Consider the following 12,925-nt stretch of genomic DNA (forward strand, 5'->3'; position numbering starts at 1 on the left):
TCATAGCCAATATTATGATGAAGCTGTGTCACTGAATGCCTCATTAAATGGTTCTGAGATTCCATTAAGGAAGGCCTGATAAAATTTATTCTCGATCATGCGGGGTGGGTGCAAAATTGAGGAGCATCGATATGCCACAGGTTGGGCTGGTTACTGGTAGCTCGCTTTTCTGAGGGCTGTGACAGAGAGAGACTAGCTACAATCCAGTTGTGAGTTGACTATGGTTGTGGCTTGTGAGTTGACTACGGAATTTGAGGGTATGAACTCACTTCCTTCAAAATTTCACGGGTCTCTGTTTTAGCATCTACCATGGAGGCTTCCTCCCATGAGACAGGCAGTGGGAGAGCTCAGGAGACCCGACTCCACTCCACTCCACTCCACTCCACTCCACTCCACTCCACTCCACTCCACTCCACTCCACTCCACTCCACTCCGTCTCAGACTTGTGTAGTCACTGCCTGGGAAGCAGAAGGTAGACTTGTGCCTGATCTCTGATTCTATGGTTTAGTTTACCATGAGACAGGTCGTCAATTTGTCTGTTGAAATGTAAGTACAGGACCTTGATTTTTCTCATAGAATTTATATCCAGCATTTACCAATACAGTAGCAAATATGTTTAAAGAGGGGGGGGGAGAGAGAGAGAGAGAGAGAGAGAGAGAGAGAGAGAGACTGAGATCACTCAAAAGATTGAGATGCAGAGCCAGATCCCTTCAGAGCTAAACAACCAGTCAAAAGCATCATTGAAAAACATACTTAAAATATTTATTTTGACTTCAAGAATGGAAAAGTCAAGAATTCTGGATGTTGCATGTACAATTATAAAGTCAGGGGGAAATTCAATTATTTTGGTAATATAGGCTAATATAACCAAATATATTCTTATACCTTGAATACTTTTTCAAAGTGTAGGTCGACTGTAATAATCATGTGTTTTGGCTGTTTACTTTCTTTGCATGGATTATAGCGGGCTCCTGATTCTCAGGATGGGATTCCTCACGGGATGTACATTTTGTATCACAACAATGAAATGTAGGATGGATATATCCTGTACTTGCATGTAGATATGAAAGCTTAAACAGTGAAAATTATTTACATGACTTAGTGGAAAAAATTTCACTTGTATCCAAAATACCTGTTTTTTTGGGGTTTTTTTTTTTTTTTTTTTTGGTTGAAGGGCTATTTTTTTAAATTTCCTTTGTGGATGTTGACAGGCTTTCTTAAAAATGAAGAAGAATCTTCTCTACTTTGTGCTGCCCAAAGACATTTAGGTTACACCATTTAAGCCTCAAATGAACCTTAAAACATAACCCTGCTTAGTGGTTGTCTAATGATCCCCCCTGTACCATTGCCTCGGATATATTTTTAGATATAATCGCTTGGCCTCAGGGCCCCAATGTAGATCTATAGGAAAAAGGCAGTTAGTGCTAAACATTTTCTCATGGGATTAAAGAATTTGCATAGGTTAAATAAAAATAAGAATTTGGCCTTTTGCCTGGGACAAGGAAATTGTCACATACGCTCTCTTTTAGAATAGAGTCCTATACAAAGTCACAGTACCTCTACTCGATTTAGTTTTAATTAAAACAACAATTAGAACTATTTCACTGCTGTCAGTATTTGTAAATTACTTATGTTCTGTTCACTAGGAATGAAAATGTTTCGGGAATTATCCACCTTGTGTGTCACATTCCGAAGTAAATGCATTTCCCTGTTGGAAAGCAGAACATTTAAGTGTCTTCTATCACCTAATGCTAAGAGCATTAGATCATGATCTTAGTGAAGCATGTTTAGGATATATATCCTTTGTCATGTATACCTCTGATGACAAACAAATACACGTTGAATCAAAAAGTTTGTTCATGTGCCATTGGCTAGTGTTTTTTTTTTTTTTTCCTCTTTGCTTAGAAAAAGTTGTGTATTCAAAAGTAAGAGCGAAAAATTTTTTTGAGACCGATATATTCACTCTTGGCTACGTTTAGATTGCAGTGAGTAGTTCTGGATTGCAATTCGATTTTAATGTATTTTCTATCAGCTTTGTTTGACTGCGAGGGAATGGCCCAATAGAGCATTGGTTTGTGACACCGAGCGCCCAAGAATAGCAATCAGGACTGCTATAAAAGATGCTCTGAAGTTGGGTGAGTCGATGAAGATTTAGATAAATATTAGGAATTTAGGTAAGCGGTGAGTAAATATTGGTAGATTCTAAACATGTGTTCAGGTGATGGGCGCGTTCCCCTCCCACAGAGAGAGCTCACTTAATTGTCATTTCAGGAACTACTGAGTGGGCAGAGCTGAGTGGACGGGGAGAGGGGGGGCGGTGTGGCTTTCGGTTCTGCAGCCCATCTGGGCCCCCCCTCTTGTCATGATCCCTCCCCACAGTTTGCGTCTTGCCATTCAAGTGTAAGGATACAGTTCTAACAGCTTGGTCGCCAGAGATGGAATCTTTTTGAAGATCTTAGTTCCATTTCCCGATGGACTTTTTGGAGCTCGGCGATGATGCTTCCCGCCGCCCCCTTCCCCGGCCCCCCACCCCGAAATAGCAAATGGCAGAAGCCAGGCCGTCCGTAAAGTCTTCCGCAGACACTAGCTCGGGCTGGGGTGGGGCGGGGAGAGCCGAGCGGCCTTCCAGGGCCCAGACCTGACGGGGAGAGTTCACGAGTGTGAGTCCGGAGGGGGCGGACGTGGGGGGGAGGCAATCGGCAGGGGCCGGAGAGAGCCGCCCCCGCCGGGCGCCACGCACCAGAAGCCCCGCCCCCCTCGCCCCTTCCCCAAAGGCACCTGCGCGCCGCCGGGGCGCCCTCCCGCCGCCGCTCCTCTCCTCCGGGAGGCAAGTTTGTGGTCCAGCGCCAGCCACCTGTGCGAGGCGCTCCCCGCGGGCAGGGTGGCGTGAGTGAGGCCACCGCGCGGCCACGCAGCTCGCGAGCCTCCGGCGGGGAGGCCGGCGGCCAGGAACCTCCGGACCCCGGGGCGCTCCGGCGGCCGAGCCCGCCCTGCCCGGGGACGCGGCCGGGAGCGCAGCCCCGCGGCCCCGAGGCCGGGGCGCCGGGTGGCGGGGGCGGGGGGCGGGTGTCCTCCCCCGCGTGCCCCCACCCCGAAGTGGCGCGCCCGCCCGCTGCGCCCCGCCTCCGGCCCTGCGCCCGCCGCGGCTCCCGGCTCAGTCCCGGCGCGGACCCGCCGCCTCGCGGCCCCCGCGCTCAGCCTCCCCGGCGCCCCGACAAGTGGGGATCCGCACGGAAAGTCGGCGGCGGAGCGGCGGACTGGGCATGCTCAGAAGCCAGGGCTGGCTGGCTCTGGGCTCGAGTAGGAAGCGTCTGCACTCGGGAGGCGGCGGCGACTTTGGGGAAAGTTGACCGGAGCGGGGAGCGAGCCCCCGGGCGCGCGGCAGCGGCAGGAAGGCGGCCCGGCGGCCCGGCGGAGCATGGGCACCCTGCGGGATTTGCAGTACGCGCTCCAGGAGAAGATCGAGGAGCTGAGGCAGCGGGATGCGCTCATCGACGAGCTGGAGCTGGAGTTGGACCAGAAGGACGAACTGATCCAGAAGCTGCAGAACGAGCTGGACAAGTACCGCTCGGTGATCCGGCCGGCCACCCAGCAGGCGCAGAAGCAGAGCGCCGGCACGCTGCAGGGCGAGCCGCGCACCAAGCGCCAGGCGATCTCCGCCGAGCCCACCGCCTTCGACCTGCAGGACCTCAGCCACGTGACCCTGCCCTTCTACCCCAAGAGCCCACAGTAAGCAGGGGAGCCGCGGGTCTCGGTCTTGGGTGTGGGCCCCCGCCCCGCGCGTGCCATGTCTGTGCTCGGGCTCCGAGGCGTTGCAGCCGTTGTGGCGGGCGCTCCGCGCGCGCCCTGCACGCTCCTCCGAGCCGCGCTCGCTGCGCCCCCGCCGCCTTGCTGTCTTTGTCAGATGTCGGGCTATTTTTGCAAGATAGACACGCACGTTCGTGTATGCCAGCCGGGGTGCACAGTTGGAACGCGCCCCAGGTGTGTGTGTGTGCGTGTGCGTGAGTGTGAGCGAGCGAGCGAGCGAGCGTGAGAAGACGAATGAAAAGCCCCGTCTCCCAAACACCCCGGCGAACCTGAACCTGCCCGGCCGGAAAATCTTAAATGCAGGCTCATCGGACTCGAAATGAAATGCGTCTGTTGTCACCCTTACTTTCTCTGCTCCGGCGGCTCTCCCGGATTTCTCTACCTGCTGGCGACAATCGCCCGCACCCCTCCAACCTGATGTGCTGTCATCGCCAAAGTGTCAAAAATAAGCAAATGCGCATATAAAAGGGAAGATTTTTGTTTGTTTGGGTTTCATCTCCTGAACTGGATGGCATTGACAGCCCGCAAATGGAAGCCTAGTCTGTTGATTTAAAAAAAAAAAAAATTTTTTTATAACACGCGAGGGAGATCGTTGCTTGTTTTCCTTAAGGAATTTGCATGATGTTGCCTGTGAGGTGCCTCGGTCTGCTGGGAGGGCTGCGTGTGTCCAGGGTCCAGTGTGAGAACTACACTTACCTTTATCGACACTGTGAACACAGTGTTTGCCTTACTCCTGGCTTCTGATGCAACCGCTCTGGTAGGGCTCTTGCGTTGGGAGAACTGTGTTCTGATGTCAGTGGGCTTCATAACTTGGGTAGGAAAATTGAACACAACTTGTTATACACCTTAGGGAGGGCATGGTGGCAGGACCGTGAGATTAACACACAGCGAGGGAGAATACCCAAACGGATGGTGTTTTTAGTGGATAGATAATGCCATAATCGGTAAAATGAAAGATTTTGCTACTGTATTTCTAACTACATCACACTGGCTGTTTGACACGTGTTACATAATAATGCAAGCTTTCTTGGAACCCTTCGCTTCACAAACACAAGGAATTAATATAAGGAGAAGGGGTAAACGCGGGATTGTCTCCCTTTGTATTTATCGGGTTTAGGGGAGCCATCGGGCATGTACTGATGATACTTCTGAAAACTTAGAGTTGTACCATCATCTGTTGGTTCCCATAGAGGTTTTGCTGTTCCTCCCGCAGGTTTAGCTTCAGAGGGAGTTTGCGTTCTCGGAGAGTGTGGGGAAGAAACGATGAGGGTAAACACTGCTGAGATTCTGACCTCACCAAATGGCCCTGATCAGTAGACTTAGATCTGACTCGGAAACCTGAGCGATTCACATCTACTTCAACTTCTTCCAGTAAATTGATTTGCAGTCCTGACATGCTCGCCTGTTTTAGCTAACGAGGTACACGGCCATCTCTCCTGGGTCAAGTTTTGCATAATGAAAAAATAACTCAAAGACAGCTCTCTGCATTTTTAAGCATTGCATAGGCTCTCATTTTAGTATCTGCAGGACTTTGGAGTAACACGAAGAAAACTCCACTTTTGTAAAAAAGACCATTTTAATGGGTTTTATAATGGAGCATGATCAAGCCAGCTGATAACTCCAGTGAAACATTCATCAGAGAAGAGCTGGAGGAATCCAGGCAGTGGGGAATGAGCTGTAGAATGTGGCAAGTTGTAGAAGCCTCTCAGTGTTTCACATGTAGAACAGCCAGATTTTTTTTTTTTTTTTTGCAAATCCCTGGTGGAAAATGAAATTAGTGTGGTGGCAAATAAGTCACCCCATTCTGTTACAACAAACGTTGTATCTATCGGGCAGCACTGTGCGTTCTGATATTTATTTAATAACTTGTGCTTTGAAGAAATCAGCTGTTACGGTATCACCATGATGCTTTTGGTGATTTCTGAGGGATTCTATTGAAGAACACGATGGAATGTCTTCCAAGCTTAAATAATTTTGGAAAAACATCTGTTCTTTTTTCACACTTACATAAAGAAAACTAGAATAAAATTGGCTGAAGTGGCATAGTGTACCTTTCTTGAAAGAGAAGTTATATTGTATGCAAAATGATTATACCTTTGCCATCTGGATGAGGGTGCAAGACAGCTCCACAAAGGATCAGGAAAACTTGGCAACCTCACGAAGACTTGCGTGAATTTCCATTTCTCTGCCGGTGAATAATTTGATCATGCAGACTTACTGGCAACAAGTGTTTGCGTTTCACTTCCGGTGCAACTTAAATGTCGTTACCTTTCTTCAACTCACACACAGAGGATTGTGAGTTCGAGTTGAAAGGAAACCATCTCAGCCTAAAATGGATTTCGGATTCACGTTCATGGGAGCGTTCTGTTCTCTTTTCATCAGATGTAGGTAACTGCCCAGCTCTGAGGATTATAATTTTTTAAAAAAACCTTCCCTTTTCCTTTTTGAGTGATTTTTGATCACTTAAAAAACAGTGTTGAAATAGTGTGAAATGTAAACTATTAACTTAATTCATTTTAACATTTTCGGTTTGGAATTTTCCCTGAAAGCTGGGAATTGGAGGGAAGGCTGGGTCAGAGCCAGGGAGCTCCTGCTGAACCTGTGTGTGTGTGTGTGTGTGTGTGTGTGTGTGTGTGTGTGTGTGTATGTATGTGTATGTGTGTGTGTGTGTGTGTGTTGGGGGCACGGGGGTGTTCTCATTTCTCTCTTTCACACCAGCGTAGAAATAGCCCTTAAGCCCTCTCTGTGTTACCAACGTGAAGCAAAGAACCGTTGCAGAAGTTGGCACTATGTTCCACAGCTACGAGAACGTAAAACTCTGAGGCTATACGTTTTGAAATAAATCGAGCAAATAACCCCTTGAAGATGAAAAAAAAAAACCACACCGCATTTTATGAGATAAGATAGTCTGTTGGTTATATACATAGGATGGTTCTTTTGGACTTTTAAAGTAATTTTATTTCATGATCTTCCATTCCTGAAAACTGACTCTCTAATCGGCTGGGACATTGACTAGTATTTGGAGCCCGACCCTTTACCTACTGAAAATACCTTCAAATCCCTTCCATTCTGCTGTCTCAGTCTTCTGCGTTCTCTCAGTCGGGCTGCACAGACTTATGTTCCTGTAAAAACTTGTTAGTGTCTCTGGATTTTTGTTCAGCTGGTGCCTTTCACCCCAGAGGCAGCTGAATTTCAGAGAGTGATGATGTGTTTTATAACATTTCACTCTTGGGTTGTGAAATAGTTTGGAAGAACGGAGGACGAAAAGAAACATATTTTCTTATTTTTAGGGAGGCGTTGCTTTTTTTTTTTTTTTAAGGTTTTAAATGTTTATTTTTGAGAGGCAGAGAGAGACAGAGAATGAGCAGGGGAGGGGCAGAGAGAGAGGGAGACACAGAATCCGAAAAAGGTTCCGGGCTCCGAGCTGTCAGCACAGAGCCGGACGCGGGGCTCGAACTCACAGACCGCGAGATCATGACCTGAGCCGAAGTCGGACGTTCAACCGACTGAGCCACCCAGGTGCCCCAGGGAGGCATTAATTTTTAATGAGCTCTTATATGATCTTTCCAATCTGCACACTAGTACGTCTCAAGAGAAATAGTATCTTCCGAAAGACTGTATGTAAAATTTTGTAGGAAAGTGGAGACAATTCTAGAATTTTGGTATAATGTTAGATGGGATAATATTAAAATGTAGATTTATTCAGAGGTAGCAATTAAATGCCGATGTGTCCTGCTCAGTTCGGTATTTTTTTTTAATGTTTTTATTTATTTCTGAAGAAGAGAGAGATAGAGCATGAGTGGGGGAGGAGCAGAGAGAGAGAGGGAGACAAAGAATCTGAAGCAGGCTCCAGGCTCTGAGCTGTCAGCACAGAGCCCCACACGGGGCTTGAACTCATGAACTGTGAGATCATGACCTGAGCCAAAGTCGGACGCTTAACCGACTGAGCCACCCAGGTGTCCCCAGTTTGCTACTTTTATGGGCTGTCTGCTATGTGCAGCTTACCTTGGGCGTTAGGGGTGAGAGAGATGTAGGCCCGCGTCCAGTAGGTATTCTAGAAAGTATAGAGCATGTTAAACCACAGAGGAAGTACCTGAAACAGTTGGCAAAGGAGAATTGCGGTCATTTCATTTCATGGTATGGGAAAGTCGTGGAGGCGAGGTGTTTAAAGAGGGTAATTGAAGGGCCGCCCGACTTAGGCGAGTGGTCAGGGGATGAGAGGGGCACGGTGGGAATGGAAAGGACCATCCGGCGGACAAGACACATGGGGCCGTGACAGCGACAAGGGGCGGTACCAGAATACCTTAGTGGGAACTGCAGAAAGGCAAGTCTAGGCCCCACAGAAGGAGAACTTGAGTTTCTGTTTTGTAAAGTAGGCGAGAGGGCGTTTCTGCTTGTTTTTAGAATGTTCTGGCAGCGACGTGCACGCGTGCGCCCTCCGCCCAGCAAGGACCGAGTGGTCCCCGCCAGTAAGGTTCTGAGTCCCCGAAAGCCTCCTGGGCTCCATGCCTCCTGGACCCCCGTTGTCCTGACAATAGCTGTGACTGTCCCAGAGAGGCGGGACTTGGAGGGAGCAGAGCAGCGGCTGGTTCAGACCCGCAAAGAGACGGAACCCCGTCTAAGAGAAACCAGCTTCCCCTCTCCTGTCACTTCGGACCGTTCCCATGGACGGTCATCTCAAGTCGTGCCCCGGACTCCGCAGCGCAGATCCCTTCCGTATGGCGGTGGACGGGGGCCCGCGGTGACAACCCGGCCTGAAGTTGGTTTCGGAAACTCACCTTTCTGGTTTTCGTGGAGGGGCTGAACTCCAACTTCAGGCAGGTCTGCTGGACCGTCCGGCTGCAGGTGGGTCGTGAATTCGACGTGACGGGCCGTGCAGTCGCAGCAAAGCGGTGGGAAGCTTTTGCAAATGGGTGAGACCAGGTTCCTAAACCCCCGTGAGGCTGTTTTGAAACACGGTCAAGTTGCGTGCCCCTAAGCTGGGGATTCTAACGAAGGAACGGACAGGCCCTGTCTGAGAACAGAAACGGCCGGCCTCCTTGCTCCCCTGGGCCCCATTTCCGCCTTCCTGCTACTTAGCCTTTCCCTGAAGAGCTGGACACACGACGTGTCTGTTGCTGTTGGGACACATTTTCCCCGGGCACAGGGACACATTTTCCCTGGCCTGCTTAGCAGTGGATCTGAACACCAGGCAATCGGATCTGAACACCAGGCTGCTCCCCTTTCTGCCGTCTCTGCCATAGGTACTGCTGCCCATCTGGGGCGCTGGGCCTGTTGCCGGCACTCAGACCCTCCGACTGGAACCTTCCATGCTCGGAGAGCACAAGGCAGTGTGACAGACAAGCACGCGGCCAACGCAGCCTCTACCGGTACGCGTCGCACCTTTATGCAGTCACCTCGGTGGCGTTTTGAATCCCGGTCTGAATTGTTGGGCCACCGCCGTTCGCTCCCCCTTCCCCGACAGGCCCCCGTCCTTCGTCCCACCCAGCCTTCTGACACCGGTTCTCCTCTCCTGTCGCCATCTTCCAGCATGGCCGCGCTCCTCGGCTTCTCCTTCAAGTTCATTTTCTGGCGAGTTCGATACGTGCAGCCCGTTTGAACTCTCCGACTAGGATTGTCTGTAAGAGTGGAGGAACGTTCTCCCTCCCAGAACTGACATGCCAGCATAAACAATGGCGCAAAAACGGCGGCCACACAAAACAGACTTTTGGCAAAAGTTGGGACTAATTGTATCCTCTCCAAAGGGTCTTGTCTCTGAATGGATTTTATAATCAGAGCTATTAATGAGAAAAAGACGAGGAGAGCACAGTGGGAAGAAGAGGTGTGTGTGGAGTGGGGGGGGTGGTGAGGAAGGTGGTGGACAAAATGGGAATTTGGGGAAATGCTCAAGCGCAAGGCAAGATCAGGATGGAAAGGAAAGGGTGGAACCCGAGGAGCATCATTAAAGGAGCACCATATTTGCACATGCTGGCAAGGAGTGATGGGTTTTGTGGGCGATGGCCGGTGACTGGAACAGCGTTTACCAAGAAGACGGTGCTTTGTGGAGGATGACCGCCATGGGGACGAGGCGCCTGGATGGTAGCACATCGAAGGCTTCCTTGCCTTCTCTGTGAGCGGGAGCCATCCTGGGATTTGGGTGGAAAACCATTAAGATGTTTCCCTTTAGACCAATGCTTATTTTGAGTGCCTTGTGTTGTCTCTTGGAAGCATCCCTTAGTCTGATAGCAAGGAGCACTTGAAGCTCGCAGCGGAGAGGAGAGGATGAGGAGAGCAAGTTGGTGAACCACGGTTTCTGAAATAAGAGGTCCGCACGGCACTGCCTGCCTTCGTCGTGACGGCTCACATTTATCCAGCACTTACTCTGTGTCCCTGTGTCTTCCATGGACTGTCTCTTTTATCGTCGAATGACCCTCTGAGGGAGACTCCAAAGTATCCCCATTTCACAGCCCCGAGGTGCAGGACACCGAAGCTCAGAGAAGTGACTTGCCCAAGGTCACACACTTTGTTAAAGGCAGACCTTGAATTCGAACTCCAGCGCTGACTTCCCTAGCCAAGGGCTTCCCTAGCCAAGGGCTTTTCTGCTTCCCAAAGGGATGTGGGGTTTAGACGCTTGTGCCCAAACCCCACTGAATAGCATCTAGGCTGTTCTCAGGGGGAGTATCTGTTGACCAGTAATTACATAGGAGGCAGAAATACTTGAGAAGAAGTGGAAAAAATAAGAGGACAGTGGTTCCCAAGCTGCATATTAGAATCATCTGGGGAACTCTATAAAAAAATCCAGTGCCTAGGTTCTACCCCCAGCCAATTAAAGGAATAATGCGTGGGACCGGAAGCCCCCACCAGGAAAGATTTCCCCAGGCAGCTCCAACGTGAAGAACCAGGGTAAACTTCCCACTTGAAGAGTTGACCGTTTCTACTGGTAAAAACCTTGAAGCACTCGGGACTTACAAAAACAGTGGAAGAGTCTGTTTGTTTGTTTTTTTTTTTTTTTGGCAGGGGGAGGCAAATTATAGGTATACGTCATTTAGTGTCGTAGGTTTATTCTCCCACGCAGGTAATCTTGACTTTACCTGGCTCGTTGGTTCCCGGCCTCAGCTGAGTGTTAGAATCACCTCGGGAACTTTAACAATATCTCTCCTGGGCTGCGGCCTCCAGAGATCCTGATTCAATTGCTCTGGGGTGGACAGGGGGACTAGGCGTATTATTTTGGCTCCTGGGAGGACTCTGATCTGCAGCCCGTGTCGAGAGCCTTTTCTGTCGCCCGTTCAGGCTCGGTCGTTACAGGCTGCTTGAATCCCTGTTCTTTGCAAAAGCACTTTCCTTGGCCCATCGGAACCAACCGGATGCCCGCTTGCTGTGAAGCCGGGCAGTGCCAGCGTGTGCACCTGTTGGTCTGACGGGGCCCTCTTGGGGTTACCTGCTGGACCCCAGGCGCACTAACCTGGCAGGAGCTGCATTCGAAAGGTAAGTGCGTTTCCTCTTTCCCGGCAACCCCGGGTCCTGGCCGCTGCTCAAATGCAACACACAGGAGGATCGGCCATCATCACAAGTGTGTTTTTCCACCCACTGAGGCCTGCTGCCTCGTTAACCAGTAACACTGTTTCCTTGGGTTCCAGATACTAGTATGAAGTGTTAAGTGCCTGAGGGGCAGACGCCCGATGAACCCACGGAGGAGTAGCACCGGGGCTGGTAGCCTCTCCTTCTGGTATGTGATATCTCTGCAGCCAGCTACAGTGTTTTTTTTTTTTCCTACAGATATTTTATCCTTTTAAGGCAAACAGCCTGTGCTCAGGCTGAGGAGTACTTTCCAAAGAGGCTTCAGAGAAAGCAGAACACGTCAAGCTCTGAGTCCCCTTTCCAGACGGTTTGGTTTGAGTGGACAGATCTGGGCCCTGTTGCCGGCCGGCCTAGAGGTCTGAGGTGACACCTGAAATTCGAGAATCTTCTGCGTCCCTCGGGACACTCCAGGCGGAGGGGAGGGGGGGGGAATGGGAATTCTCACACCCCGTGGTCACGACCTCGCTACGGGCCCTATTCCTAGCCCTTTGTGTCTCTTTGCGCCTCCTGTCCCCTTCCGTTGTTGGTAAAAACTCTCAAGATGTTCCTCATTGTCTCTGATAGGAACCTATTTATGTTTGCAATCTAATCATTTCAGGTGAGGGCCAGCCAACGCAGCACTTTGTATAAGCGATGAAATAGCTAATATAATTGCAAGCAGTTTTTGGTAAAAATAATCCTAGAATGGCAGTCAGCAAGCTCTCTTGTCCCTCTCCCCCCTTTGTTCTCAAATATGAAAATATATTCAGCCGACGGATAGCACGTTAACGCACAGTGGATGTCATGACATGAGGCTGTCCAGGGGTTTGGGGGCATTAATTACGCGGGGAAGTTGATCATAAGGAAAGTAAACACTTTCCTTATGAACCCAGCTTCCAGTCATGCTTTTGGTTATGGGGCCTAAATGCGAAGGCAAAGAAGGAATTAAGCAGCAATAAAGTTGCTTAAACTCGGTTTAGCAGTTTGAAGCGGAATGGTGGGCAGAGTTCGTGGTAGGATGCTGGGAAAAGACGTGTTAGTGTTCTTCTGTTCCAAGATCTGAAAGGATGGGTGTTAGCATAGAAAAACAAAACAAAACAAAACAGTGACGATTTAGTGTCAGTATATATCCATTGCGCCAGCATCAAAAATACAATAAAGGGGCGCCTGGGTGTCTCAGTCGGTTGAGCGTCCGACTTCGGCTCAGGTCATGATCTTGTGGTCTGTGGGTTCGAGCCCCGCATCGGGCTCTGTGCTGACAGCTCAGAGCCTGGAGCCTGTTTCAGATTGTGTGTCTCCCTCTCTCTGACCCTTGCCCGTTCATGCTCTGTTTCTCTCTGTCTCAAAAATAAATAAATGTTAAAAAAAAATACAAAAAAAATACAATAAATTAGTAATAATTACCTTTGCTGCTCTAAAGATCATAAATGCTAATTAGGTTTCATGAAAACGGCTCTAAGACCTGTGCAAGTTCATTGACTTCTACGCACAGCGGTAGTGACTTTGACCCTGCCAAAGCATAAGTAAATACCTCAAGTTATTAACATGTGTCAAAAGTTGGTGTCTACCGATCAGCCTTAGT

The 12,925-nt window shown here is 49.6% G+C and overlaps 1 protein-coding gene across 1 annotated transcript in view; it reads left to right on the forward strand.

Moving 5' to 3' along the window:
• Nucleotides 1-3,172: 3,172 nt before the first annotated feature.
• The window catches only part of PRKG1 (protein kinase cGMP-dependent 1), a 1,158,696-nt gene continuing 1,148,943 nt past the window's right edge, over nt 3,173-12,925 (forward strand). Inside the window, exon 1 of the mRNA XM_030334044.1 lies at nt 3,173-3,729. Coding sequence (XP_030189904.1) covers nt 3,419-3,729 — 311 coding nt within the window. The 5' untranslated portion in view covers nt 3,173-3,418. The remainder of the gene's footprint in view (nt 3,730-12,925) is intronic.

This window comes from Lynx canadensis, chromosome D2 (genome assembly GCF_007474595.2).
Source record: "Lynx canadensis isolate LIC74 chromosome D2, mLynCan4.pri.v2, whole genome shotgun sequence".
NCBI classification, from domain to species: Eukaryota; Metazoa; Chordata; class Mammalia; order Carnivora; family Felidae; genus Lynx; species Lynx canadensis.